The sequence below is a fragment of the Mustela nigripes genome, chromosome 4, assembly GCF_022355385.1.
Source record: "Mustela nigripes isolate SB6536 chromosome 4, MUSNIG.SB6536, whole genome shotgun sequence".
Lineage (NCBI taxonomy): Eukaryota > Metazoa > Chordata > Mammalia > Carnivora > Mustelidae > Mustela > Mustela nigripes.
Window position 1 is genome coordinate 167,592,105 of NC_081560.1, and position 12,410 is coordinate 167,604,514.

The 12,410-nt window shown below is 41.4% G+C and overlaps 1 protein-coding gene across 1 annotated transcript in view; it reads right to left on the reverse strand.

Moving 5' to 3' along the window:
* The window catches only part of CFAP43 (cilia and flagella associated protein 43), a 104,002-nt gene extending 103,396 nt beyond the window's left edge, over positions 1-606 (reverse strand). Inside the window, exon 1 of the mRNA XM_059398512.1 lies at positions 449-606. Coding sequence (XP_059254495.1) covers positions 449-513 — 65 coding nt within the window. The 5' untranslated portion in view covers positions 514-606. The remainder of the gene's footprint in view (positions 1-448) is intronic.
* Between the last annotated feature and the right edge of the window lie 11,804 nt (positions 607-12,410).

Genomic DNA, 12,410 nt, shown 5'->3' on the forward strand with positions numbered 1-12,410 from the left:
GTGTGTGTGTGTGTGTGCGGGGGGGTGGGGTGGGGGGGAAGGTTATGTATGAAAGGTCGGGGGGAAATGGAGTACGGAGCCAGAAAGAGAAGGCAGGAACGAGGAGAGGAGGACAACTAGGGGTTAGGGAGAGAGGGGGAAGGTCGCAGAAAAGGGGGAGGAGGTGTGAGCACACAGCCGGATGTGGTCCCTGAATAGGGGGACGGGGGATGCAGACAAGAGGTCACCCAGGCAGTCTGCAGGAAGAACTCGGCGGGGGGGGGGGGGGGGGGGGGGGGGGGGGGGGGGAGGGGGGGGGGGGGAGGCGGGGAGGGGGGTAAAGAGGAGGTCCAAGCTTCGGGGAGAGCAGGTCTAAAGAACAGGAGGAAGAAGAGGGTAGTGAGGGGATTCGGTCAGAAGCAAGTTTCCGGGAGACCCCAGTCAGTCGCCCGGCGGCGGACGGCCGCACCTCACAGACAGGGACGCGCCGACGGTGGTGCAGACGTTCTCCTCTCGCTCCCGGCCTTGCGACATGAGCCGTGTTTCTCTCAGCCGGGTCCTGGGTAGGAAATGTCCGAGCCCTGCTCCGCTCTGAAGCCGTTACTTGGAGGTCCAGTCGCGGCGCCCGCAAAGCGTCCGCCGTTACCACGGTATCCGGGAGACTGGAACCCCTGCTCCCATTGGCTCTGTCCCGTAGCCCTGCTTCGTCTCGAGCCTAGCGGATTGGTGGAAGCGCTGCCGCGTCTCAGCCAATGGAAGAGCGGCGAGCGAAGCGAGGGGCGGGCCCCTCGGCGTAGGCGCCCCTGAAGCCTAGTCTCGGCCAAATAATTACAATATTAATAATATCAATAGCAGAGATTAATATTGTGTGCTGACCACGCCAGACGTTGTTCCAAGCGACACGCAGGCATTATTTCATTTAATCTTCAAATCACCCATCAGTCCCATCTGCAGATAAGCAAAGTGGAGTGGAGAGAGGGAACGTGCCCCAGGCTGCGAAGTTGAGGGGACTTAAAGCCGGGTGTTATCTAAATCTAGAGCCCCGAGCCTTTAATTACTGTATTACATTCCAATCGGTCCTCCGCGACTTCAAGGAGGCAGACAGCTTCAGGAAGCAACCTGACCGAAAGGCCCGCATCTAGTCCTGGTTTCTTCCTTTCCCTCATGTACCCTCTCTTCTCTCCCTCCCTTCTGTCCTCCTCCCCCTTCCATTCCTCTCCTCTTTCCTGCCCTCCCCTTCTCTTCTTGGTCTCTCTTTCCTGTCTGGCCACTTTTTCTCCTTCTTTTCATTCACAAATATTTACTGAATATCTCCCATGCATTGAACTAGTCACTTGAGACAACATAATGAGCCAAACAGATAAAATCTCTTCCTTCTTGGAACTTAGAGACCGTTGGGAATCCAGGAAGGGGAGGATTGACGTCCACTTCACTACACCAACACAGAATTATAGACTGAACTAGGAAGAAGAGGGGTATGGTACTGTGAGTAAATGTTTATGTTGAGGTCCCTGACGTGGGAAACAAAGGCAATAGAAAAATTAAATTTCTTTATTACTTACAGCCCATTGACAAGTCCTGGAAACAGGCAGAGTGACATTCTTCTAGAAACTCAGCTGCCTCAATGTTAGTACTTTGCTAAGGGCAAAATGCAACCTTAGCCTGACCTCTGGATCCTGTAAGTCTGCTTTAATATATGAAAATTCCTTTGGAAACTTCTTATATCTCTACCCTCCAAGATATGTGTTGGCGATCACCTCCCAAACATATAACTCAGTGATATACACTTGAAGGGTCTCATGACTAAGGTTTTATTGGACAATAATAAATGACCTTTTTCTAACAATAGCTAGCCCCCTCAAGGTCTTGGAAACCTTGCTTGCAAATTTTTTAGAGACTTTTGCTATCCCTAACCCCCTCCCCACTTGAAAATATACAACTGGCCACTGCTCATGACCACAGTGAAGCTCTTTTTGCCCACAGGTCCAATCGGTGTGCCTTAGTAAAACCACCTTTTGCACCAAAGATGTCTCAAAAAAATTTTTCTTGGCCGTCAGCTCCGAATCCCAATATCTTTCCTATATCAGTCTTTACCTAATTGGATGGGCAGTCAGAGGTGATTTCTGTGTGCATGTGTCATTTTCACTGAGAGCAGAAAGATGAAGAGCGATTGCTGGGGCTGGTAAGGGTCAGGGGAATAGGATGTGCAGAGGAGAATTTTCGTAAAGGTGTGAAGCCAGGACAACAGATTGGATGGACCAGGAAGGGTAGTGTGACTGGAACAGAGGGAGATGAAAAGAAAATATTGAAGAGCCAGCTAGAGAAGGAGCCACAGGTCAGATAAAGGCCAAGTTCCTGTTTTTCTCCTAAGAGCCAATGCAAACACACTAAATAAGCAGGAAAATGACATGGTCAAATTTATGTGTTTAAAAGATTCTGGCTGGAGGAAGATTACCAACTGGGTAGGAGGGCAGAGAAAATAGAAATAGGAAGATCTGTTAGGAGCCCATTTCATGGTCCTAACAAGGGAAGCAAAGGAGGGTTTTTAAGCTTACTGCTATTGGCATTTGGATCTGGATTGGAGGGCTGGTGTCCCTGCCAGCTGGGACAATCAAAAATGTCCATGGACATTGTGAAACATCCACTAGGGGCAAAATCACTGTTAGTTGAAAACCACTGACCAGGTAATGTCTTAAAAACTATTTTAAGAAGTGAAAATCTATAGGATATGGTGGTCAGTTGATAAAGAGGGGTAAAAGAGAAGGAAGAATCAAGGATGGTTTTGGATTTCTGATGATCGCAGTAAGAAATAGTGGTGCCCTTCACTGCAACAGGGCAAAGAAGGCATGGGGACAAGTGTTTCTGCTCTAAAGGTTTCTTTTTTTCTGAAATGTAAGTGCCCAACACACTCAGTGCTTAGTGTTAAAGAACTACACAGAACTGTCTGACCAAATCCCACATTTCCGACAGAGAGAAGTGGCATGAAGGAAAGGCAAGATTTCTCCTCTGGTGCTTCTCAAACTCTGGGCAGTTTCTGTTGCTACTCCCTTACCATTTGGCTTATTTGTGTTTTAACCAAGCCCTCCCTCCAAACATACCTTTAGCCACAACCTGAGCATCTTAAAGCCAACAGCAGAGAAGAATGTGATGGGCCAAGTCCTGCCACTACTCCCAGGGTTAGTGGTAGGTAGAGGACATAAGGTAGGTAGGAAATGTATATTCTGGAAAAGAGATACTGACCACGCTGGCATCAGCCACGATCCTGGAAACCTGAACTTGCCCCGTGCTAGAGCAAAAGAGGAACTGAATAGAACCAAACTGAAAAAAAGCCATCTTATGGCTATCTCACTTCATGAAACCCTGACTGGGGTTTAGATGAAAAGGTCTCCAGCTGGGTTTCTGGGGTATCTGTTGTTGATATTCAGAAGGAGATGGCCTGGACTCTGCACCATGCCAGTTACAGGAAGATGAGTGGCCTTTCTTAGTCTGGAGGGAGGAAATATAGATTATAACAGAGGATGGGCTGATAGGGATGATTTAGGAAAATCGTTCCAGGGCTCACTCTGAAACATTTACAGATAGTAAAAACAAAAGCTTTCTCTAAAAACAAGTTCTTTCTCTAATCAGTGACCCAAAAGGGCTGCCCTAAGCATCCTAATGTGATAACCAGTATGCTCCACCATTTTTTGGGAAGTACCCAACCCCCCTAAAAATCCACCCCTCTCAACTCTCTCTCTCCTTGCAAATCCCCACTCTACCACCATTAGACCAGTCCTGTGAAGCATAAGCCTAATACTCATCATTAGGTTTTGTACCTTTGTAGGAGAACTCATCTCAATAACCCCCCAAAAGCAGTGATCAATTCAAGTTCATTGAATCCTAAAGACAAAACCTGCCCACAACCAGCCACAGAACAACAACAACAACATGTTTATGTCCCACTGAGAGATTACTTCACTCCTGGCTTCTCTTGGGTCCCAGCCAAACTCCATGATATCTGAAAGATGAATTTTCACAAAGTTCTTCACCCATTAACTAGATTTTCTAGGACAATTTAAACATGAAAAAAGATGATGCGGCATACTAGAAAGCATTTCATTTAGATGAATAAATGATCTCTAGTCTATTAGCTAATTATTTGCTTTTCATGAAAGGTAGCAATGTTTATAAGATGAAAAACCAAGAAGTGAGCATTGTGTCTCTGAGTAAAAAAAAAAAAATGTAAAAATGAGTATTTTTAAGGTAAAGGAGTAACCATTTACAATAGGCAATGCCTTCTTATTCTTTGGTAGTTGGCCCATTTTGTAGTAGTGGATGAGGATAAACCACAATTTATTGAGCTCCTACTATCTGTTGAGAACTTAACAAAATCTGGATTCTCCCAACAACCATGGTACAGAGAAAACCGGAACTCAGAGAATTGAAGTATGTAACTCAAGTTGGCATGTTTAGTTCTGCACAGATTTCTTCTTGGCTCAGCTGTAATAACAGCTGTTATGCTGCTACTCTGTGTCTGCTACACATTTATGAAACATGTATTTTATCTCTACTGCATAAAGAGGGAAACTGAATCTCAGACAGGTTGGGAATTTTGTACAGGGTATCACAATCTCAGATGGATTTGAATCCAGGGTTTTTTTTGTTTGTTTGTTTATTATTTTTTTAAGATTTTATTTATTTATTTGACAGACAGAGATCACAAGTAGTGGGAGAGGCAGGCAGAGAGAGAGCGCGGGGAGCAGGCTCCCTGCTGAGCAGATGACAATGCAGGGGCGCTATTCCAGGACCCTGGGATCATGACCTGAGCCAAAGGCAGAGGCTTTAAACCACTGAGCAACCCAGGTGCCCCTGAACCCAGGTATTTTTAATTGTCTTAAAGAGCCCTTCTTTCCAGAGATGTGCAGACTTGAAATGTTAAATCAAATGGGCATTTAATTTGAGTAGAACATTTTTTTTCTGGAAGAAGAGGAAAAATAGAGACTCCTTCATAATTCTGAAAAGTTTTAGAATAAAGAATATGGGACTAAAGTCATATGGAAATTTTTTTTGGAAATTCTGGGACAATTAGTAAAAATGAGTGAATGTTATTATTTTGTGCATTTAATCTAACATTTTTGGGCTTTACTTTTACATTTCAAATATTTTTATAGTGTATGTAGAACATACTTTATGATTACATTTCTTGTCCCAAGTTGTCTCCTTGATACTGATACTAAAATAAATACTCTTGGTTGAAACATGGAAGGGATTCGTAACCAACACCCAAGTATATAATACACTGGGTATACAGTTAGTATAAAAAAAGAAGAGGGGAGATTATCACATCAGACCTTCCCTGAATTCCAAGGCAAGTTCCAAGAACGAAAATTAAAAGATCAAATCAGAATCCTTAAATAATGCCAAAATTGTTATTTCATTTTTTATTTTAATTAAATCTTTTAAAGTATTTTATATCAAAAACTCATTCTAATGTTCACTATCCATCTAGTCAAGGTAAAAAAATGGTGTCAGACTCCAACATGTTTCATCGGGACCTATGTACATAAGTGAACATAGGCATAATAAGATTTTGATTCTATTGTAAAACAGTCCTCAGTCTGCTGTGTTACTATTGCTAAAGTCACACTAATTCATGAGAATCCCTGGAGCCACAAACTGGAGCCCAAAGAGAAGTAAGAAAATAGTTACTTGATTCAACTGGGAAAGGGTATTTAGTTATGAGAGCAGCGATGCACTCATACTCTCAGAAAGGAAGAACTAGACAAGTTTGTTAATTTGTCTTTTCTCTTATCCAAGCATTTCTGCCACTCCGCTCTTCCTTACACCCCCCAAATAGTTTCCACTCTGATGTTAACAGAAGTACGTTACACAAAACGTGGTGGTCAAACACAGTACGTACTCTGGTTTCCAGGACCCAGGGCAACGGTGGGGAGATCTGGGGGACGGAGAGGGTTCGTCACCCCAGTAGATTGTCAGGGTCGCCATGGTTCTGGGGGAATGTTGAGCACTGTATCTTGCACCACAGAGGCGTGGACCCTCTAAAGCTTGGGGTCCCTGACAGGGGCACTCCTTGCAGTGTGTGTGGATAGTACTATGTCACATGTTTGAAAAACTATGTAGTGAAAGATAAAATAATGTGGGAGAAAAACTTTATAGGAATTGATGAAAAAGGAAAACAGTAGAATTTATAAGAAATATGATTTTAAAAAATTACAGTGTAACAAAAAGTCAGGAATTTATCCTGGCTGAAGTTACCAGGTTGCGGAAAACGTTGAGATGGGTGGGCCAAGGCTTCTGAGGTCACCTGGGGCCTTTGATTCCCCCGCAATTTTGCAGAGCACAGGTTATCTATGGCTTCTAGCATGGACTTCATTTAAAGAAATCCAAGGGCCATTAATAAATAGATAAAAATGAATCAATTCGTATTGTGTTATATATATCACTTAAAATAGGGCTTTAGGAGAGCATTAAAGTTCCAAGTTTTTGAAGACTATGGTGCACTATCATTACATATTCAAAATTTGAATTTGGATGTCCTCTTAAAAACCTTCAAGGTTCATCCACATTAAAGTCTCCATTGAACCTTCTTACAAAAGGAAGCTTAAAAGCACTAAAATCCATCAACACATTCCATTTTATATCCTTTCATCTGACTTCCCTTTTGTTTTCTTTGCCCATGGGGTCTTTCATATTCCTGCTCCCTTAAATTAGAAGCAAGGAAACAGTGTTTTCCTAAAAATAAAAATTCTGCAGCCATGTGTTTACACTGGTAGAAACCTGGCAGGACATGTCCAGGATCAGATGCTTCATTGTATTCTATGACAAATCTTGAGTCCACGATAAGAAAGTAGGATGAGGTGGTGAAAATACACATCTGAGTTCAGATTATACTCTCAGAGGCTATGTGATTTAGGGAAAAGAGCCCCTGGCCTAAGAATTCATATTCTTATTCTTACTTCTTACTGAGTATACGGTAACTAGAAAAGCTGAAACTTTCTTTTCCTTTCTTTTTTTTAAAGATTTTATTTATTTATTTGACAGACAGAGATCACAAGTAGGCAGAGAGGCAGGCAGAGAGAGAAAGAGAAGGAAGCAGGCTTCCCGCTGAGCAGAGAGCCCAATGCGGGACCTGATCCCAGGACCCTGAGATCATGACCCGAGCCGAAGGCAGAGGCTCAACCCACTGAGCCACCCAGGCGCCCTAAAACTTAGACTTTTTATCATAAAAGAACTGAAACTTACTGGGACCTCTGGGTTGGCTCAGTCAGTTAAATATCCAACTCCTGATTTTGGCTCAGGTCATGATCTCAGTGTTATGGGATGGAGCCCCACATCCAGCTCCATGCTCAGCAAGGAGTCTGCTTCTCTCTCTCCTTCTCTCCCTCTGCCCCTCCCCCACTTTAGCGTGCACACATGCGTGAACCCTCTCTCTCTCTAACTACATCTTTAAAAATAAATAAATAAAGGAACTGAAAGTTATTTAGAAATATATTTTTATCCTATATGAGTGTTGTGGAAATATAAAAAGAAAATATAGGGGCGCCTGGGTGGCTCAGTGGGTTGGGCCTCTGCCTTCGGCTTGGGTCATGGTCTCAGGGTCCTGGGGTGGAGCCCCACATCGGGCTCTCTGCTCAGCGGGGAGCCTGCTTCCCTTTCTCTCTCTCTCTCTGCCTGCCTCTCCATCTACTTGTGATCTCTCTCTGTCAAATAAATAAATAAAATCTTAAAAAAAAAAAAAAAGAAAATATAAGTAATGTGACCTACGGTCTTCAAAAGACTTGTTCACTTTTACAATCCAGCTTTTTTGAATAATTTCTCAAGTCAGAGTCATAGATTTTCATTTACCCCTACCTCACTTGCCACCCCCCACCCCCTGCATTGTCCTCTGTGCTAACAAGAGCATTTCATTTAATAATGGAACAAAGGCACTCTCTTGTTGTCTCTGGGATTCTCTTTCAAGCCAATGACATCCATCCTGCAAGCCCAAGCACAAACAGTAAGATCCATGTCAGGACACACCCAGCCTATAGTGATTTTAAGATATAGCCCGATTGGGGTGCCTGGGTGGCTCAGTTGGTTGAGCAACTGCCTTTGGCTCAGGTCATAATCCCGGACTTCTAGGATCGAGTCTTGCATGGGGCTCCCAGCTCCTTGGGGAGTCTGCTTCTCCCTCTGACCTTCTCCTCTCTCATGCTCTCTCTCACTCATTCTCTCTCAAGTAAATAAATACAATCTTAAAAAAAATTTTTTTAAATAAAATAAAAGATATAGCCCAATTTTCAGAAGTGTTCCAAAGTGGAGAAATGTACAGCGTAGAATTGATTAACTATGGCAGTAGTTAAGAGATCAGACTCTAATGTCAGTTCAAAATTGAAAAACCAGCTCCACCATTCAGAAGTATGTTGCCATGGGAAAGTCACTTAATTCCTGTCTCTGAGTTTCCTCATCCACGGGATTCTAATATTAATAGTATTTCTTATTCAATTTAATTTTTATGTAGTTCTTTACATGGTGGGAATTAAAATTTTTTCATGTAGAACATTTAGTAGACAACTGGAAGGCAGTGTACATTCACCAGATGAAATTATCTCCTATATGCTGTTTTACAACATTTTCTTTTAGCAATATACCTTGAACATGTTTCTGCATCACTATATATATAGCCCTACATCATGCTGTTGGGGAGGAAAAATTTTTGTCTACCCTTTAAGATTCTTTTGGTTGGCCTAAGAATTATATTGACGTGGGAAAGATTAATAAGATAAAATCTAATTTAATTACATATGTTTGGGGAATCTACATAAACATAAGAGATTCCAAAGATAGTCAGGCAAAATGATGTCTATGTCATCCTGAACTGAGGAGAAGGGAAGGGATCTAGGGCTTCAAATGGGAGGAGGACTAGTTACAGAAAGATGAAAAAGAGCAAATGCTTGGCCAACAAATGTTTGTTGGACCATATAGGAACAGTATGACATAGAAGGGAATTTTAACAAACAGACTTTCCTAAGTGTCTACCACACCTAGTTTATATTGTATTGTCATTTATGGTGATAATTCCTTCCTTGAACAAGTGCTTTATTCTAATTCTTTTAGGTAGTTAGGGGAAAAGTCAGAGGCTCTTTCTGAGCCTTCTGTTTCTTAAAAATCAGCCTAAAATCTGCATGCCAAAGAAACACATTTTGGGGTGGCAAATTTTTCTTCCCTACCACCCCTTTCAATGGTAGTTAGGTTGTTTTTTTGTCTTTGTTTTTCACCTGTTCTTCTCAAAATCAGTGTCTTAAATTAAAAAAAAAAATTTTGAGATATAGCATATAGTAATAACTCAGATTATATGGAAAGGTTTCAAATGAAGACAATCTCCATCTCATTCCTTCTCGAGAGTCTCACCCTTTCCTACCTCAATTTCATTGTCCAGAAGCCACCCTCCAGTGTAAGATATGGAAGATAACCAATACCCTAGAAGTACCTCACCATGCCATGTGCCTTCTCTTTTTCTTTCTCTTCCTTGGCCCAGAGGTATTCACTCTTCTGAATTCTATTTATTGCTCCTTGTTTTTCCATTCTACCATAAATGCATGTGCCATAACCTGCATGGTTTCATTCTGCTTGTTCTTTTTTAAGATTTTATTTATTTATCTGACAGACAGAGATCACAAGTAGGCAGAGAGGCAGGCAGATAGAGAGGGGAAGGCAGGCTCTCCGCTGAGCAGAGAGCCGCATGTGGGACTGATCCCAGGACCCTGGGACCGTGACCTAAGCCAAAGGCTGAGGCTTTAACCCACTGAGCCACCCAGGCACCCCTCTTTTTTTTTTTTTTTTTTAAATAGGTTCCACACCCAGCATGGAGCCCAATGCAGGGCTTGAACTCACAACCCTGAGATCAATACTTGAGCTGAGATCAAGAGCTGGACACTTAACTGACTGAGCCACCTGGGCACCCCTCATTTTGCACGTTTTTAAAGCTAATATATATAGTCATGCCATATGTATCATTTTGTGACTTGCTTATATGACTTAATCTTGTGTTTTTGAGATGCTTTTATGTTAGTAGCTACAGCTATAATTTATTAGTTTTTATTGCTGGATGGTTGGCCATTATATGAATATATGAATACTCCAAAAATTATTTTTTCGTTGTATTCTCAGTGTACTTTTACTACCCCCTTCCTTTTTTTTTTTCTTCCTTCCTTTCTTTTTTTTTTTTTTTTTTTTTTTTTTTTTTTTTTTTTTTTTTTTGGTGGCCATTCAAGCTCCTTTCTTTATGGATCATTTTTTCCTTTTTTTTTTTTTTAAGATTTTATTTATTTATTTGACAGAGAGAGAGAGATCACAAGTAGGCAGAGAGGCAGGCAGAGAGAGGAGGAGGAAGCAGGCTCACTGCTGAGCAGAGAGCCTGATATGGGGCTCAATCTCAGGACCCTGAGATCATAACCTGAGGCAAAGGCAGAGGCTTAACCCACTGAGCTACCCAGGAGCCCCAGGATCATTTATTCTTATATGGCTTCTTTTTGTGAGGGTTATAATAATTTTTTTCTTCTTACTTGACCTCATTCTGGGCCCTACTAAATCTTTCACACAGTCACTCAGCCTGTATTTTTCCATGGAATCTCTTTGATGAGGGCTACTATGGACTGTTATAGAATGTTAATTTTGTAAGAAGACAAGGCCCCTAATTTTTAAGGAACATTTAAATATAACTAATTAAAATAATAACAAGAATGAAATACTTCATGGGACTTTCAATATCACTAACTCACTCTATAAAAGTACCTTATTAATTTAAATTGATCATATACTAAAAAGTATAAAATTATTCAAATTACAGTCCTGATGTTTATAGCAACATTATGGACAATAGCCAAATTATGGAAAGACCCCAAATGTCCATCGACTGATGAATGGATAAAGAATATTACTCAGTCATCAAAAAGAATGAAATATTGCCATTCACTATGATATGGATAGAGCTAGAGTGTATTATGCTAAGTGAAGTAGAAAAAGAAAAATAGTCATTTGATTTCACTTATATGTGGAATTTAAGAAACAAAACAGATGAACATAGGGGAAGGGGGAAAAGAAAAGAAGGAAGCAAACCATAATAGACTCTTCACTATAGTGAACACCCTGAGGGTTCACAGAGGGAGAAGTGTGGGGGATGGGCTAAATGGGTGATGGGGTAGTAAGTAGGGCACTTGTTGTGATGAGCACTGGATGTTATATGTAAGTGATGAATCACTTAATTCTATTCCTGAAACCAATATTACACTATATGCTAATTACTTAGAATTTAAATAAAAACTTGAAACCAAACAAAAGACAAACAAAAAACCAATTTACCTTTCTAAAAAGTCAAAAGAATTTTGTATCAAGTGGGTGTATATAGTCAGTAAAGACAGGTGGTACTTAGAAGGTAGAAAAGTGTTTCTTGGGTGCCTGGGTGGCTCAGTCGTTTATGCCTTTGGCTCTAATGTGATCTTGCGGTCCTGCGATCAAGTCCCTCATCTGGCTCCCCGCTCCCTCCCTCTCTCTACTCTCCCCTACCTCTCGGGCTCAAGATCGATCTCTGTCTCTTTCTCTAAAATAAGAAAGAAAATAAAACTATTTCTTTTGTTGTTGTTTTATTTTCATTTTTTAAAGATTGTATGTATTTATTTGACAGAGAGAGAGAGGGAACACGCAGGGGTAGAGGGAGAAGCAAGCTTCCGGCCGAGCCGGGAGCCGATATGGGCATCGATCCCAGGTGCCAGAGATCATGACCTGAGCCGCTTATCGACTGAGCCACCAGCCGCCCAATGAAACTGTTTCTTATCACTGGGACCTCGCCAACTCCTGACCTTTATCCCACAGGATCAGCTCAAGTTAGCCCCCTCAGGCTAATTATTGAAAATTATAGTTGTAAAAATGTGGCATACTGTGCCCTTTCACCTATGGCTAACAGCAGTGAGTATTTAGATGGTCGCATTATGTACACAAACACAAAGGGCCTGGAGATGATCCACTATAATCCACAGCAGTACTACAGGAGAGTAGTTTCCTGGGATAATATAGTTTCTTTTCAATTTCTTTCTTCGAGCAATTAGCCTTTACTGTCAAATTGGGTCTTTGAAATTATTACAATGAGACGTTACACTAGTCAGACTAATTAGGGGACAGGCCATTACAAGTAAAAGTGTTCAAATAATGCCTCGACTTCAAATTTTTAGGTTGGCCAATCAGAGATTTACAGTTGCAGGGTTAATTTGCACGATATCATAAATGTGCTGAAAGAACTTCCAAAAGTTAGTCTTCTAAAAAAGACTTAAGCAAGACCCATGTTTTAACAAGAAATGGGCCTTGCTTTTTTTCATTTAGTATCTGTAATAATTAACATTTATTTAACATTTATTTTGTGCCAAGAACTGTTCTAAGTGCTTTCTGTATATTTACTA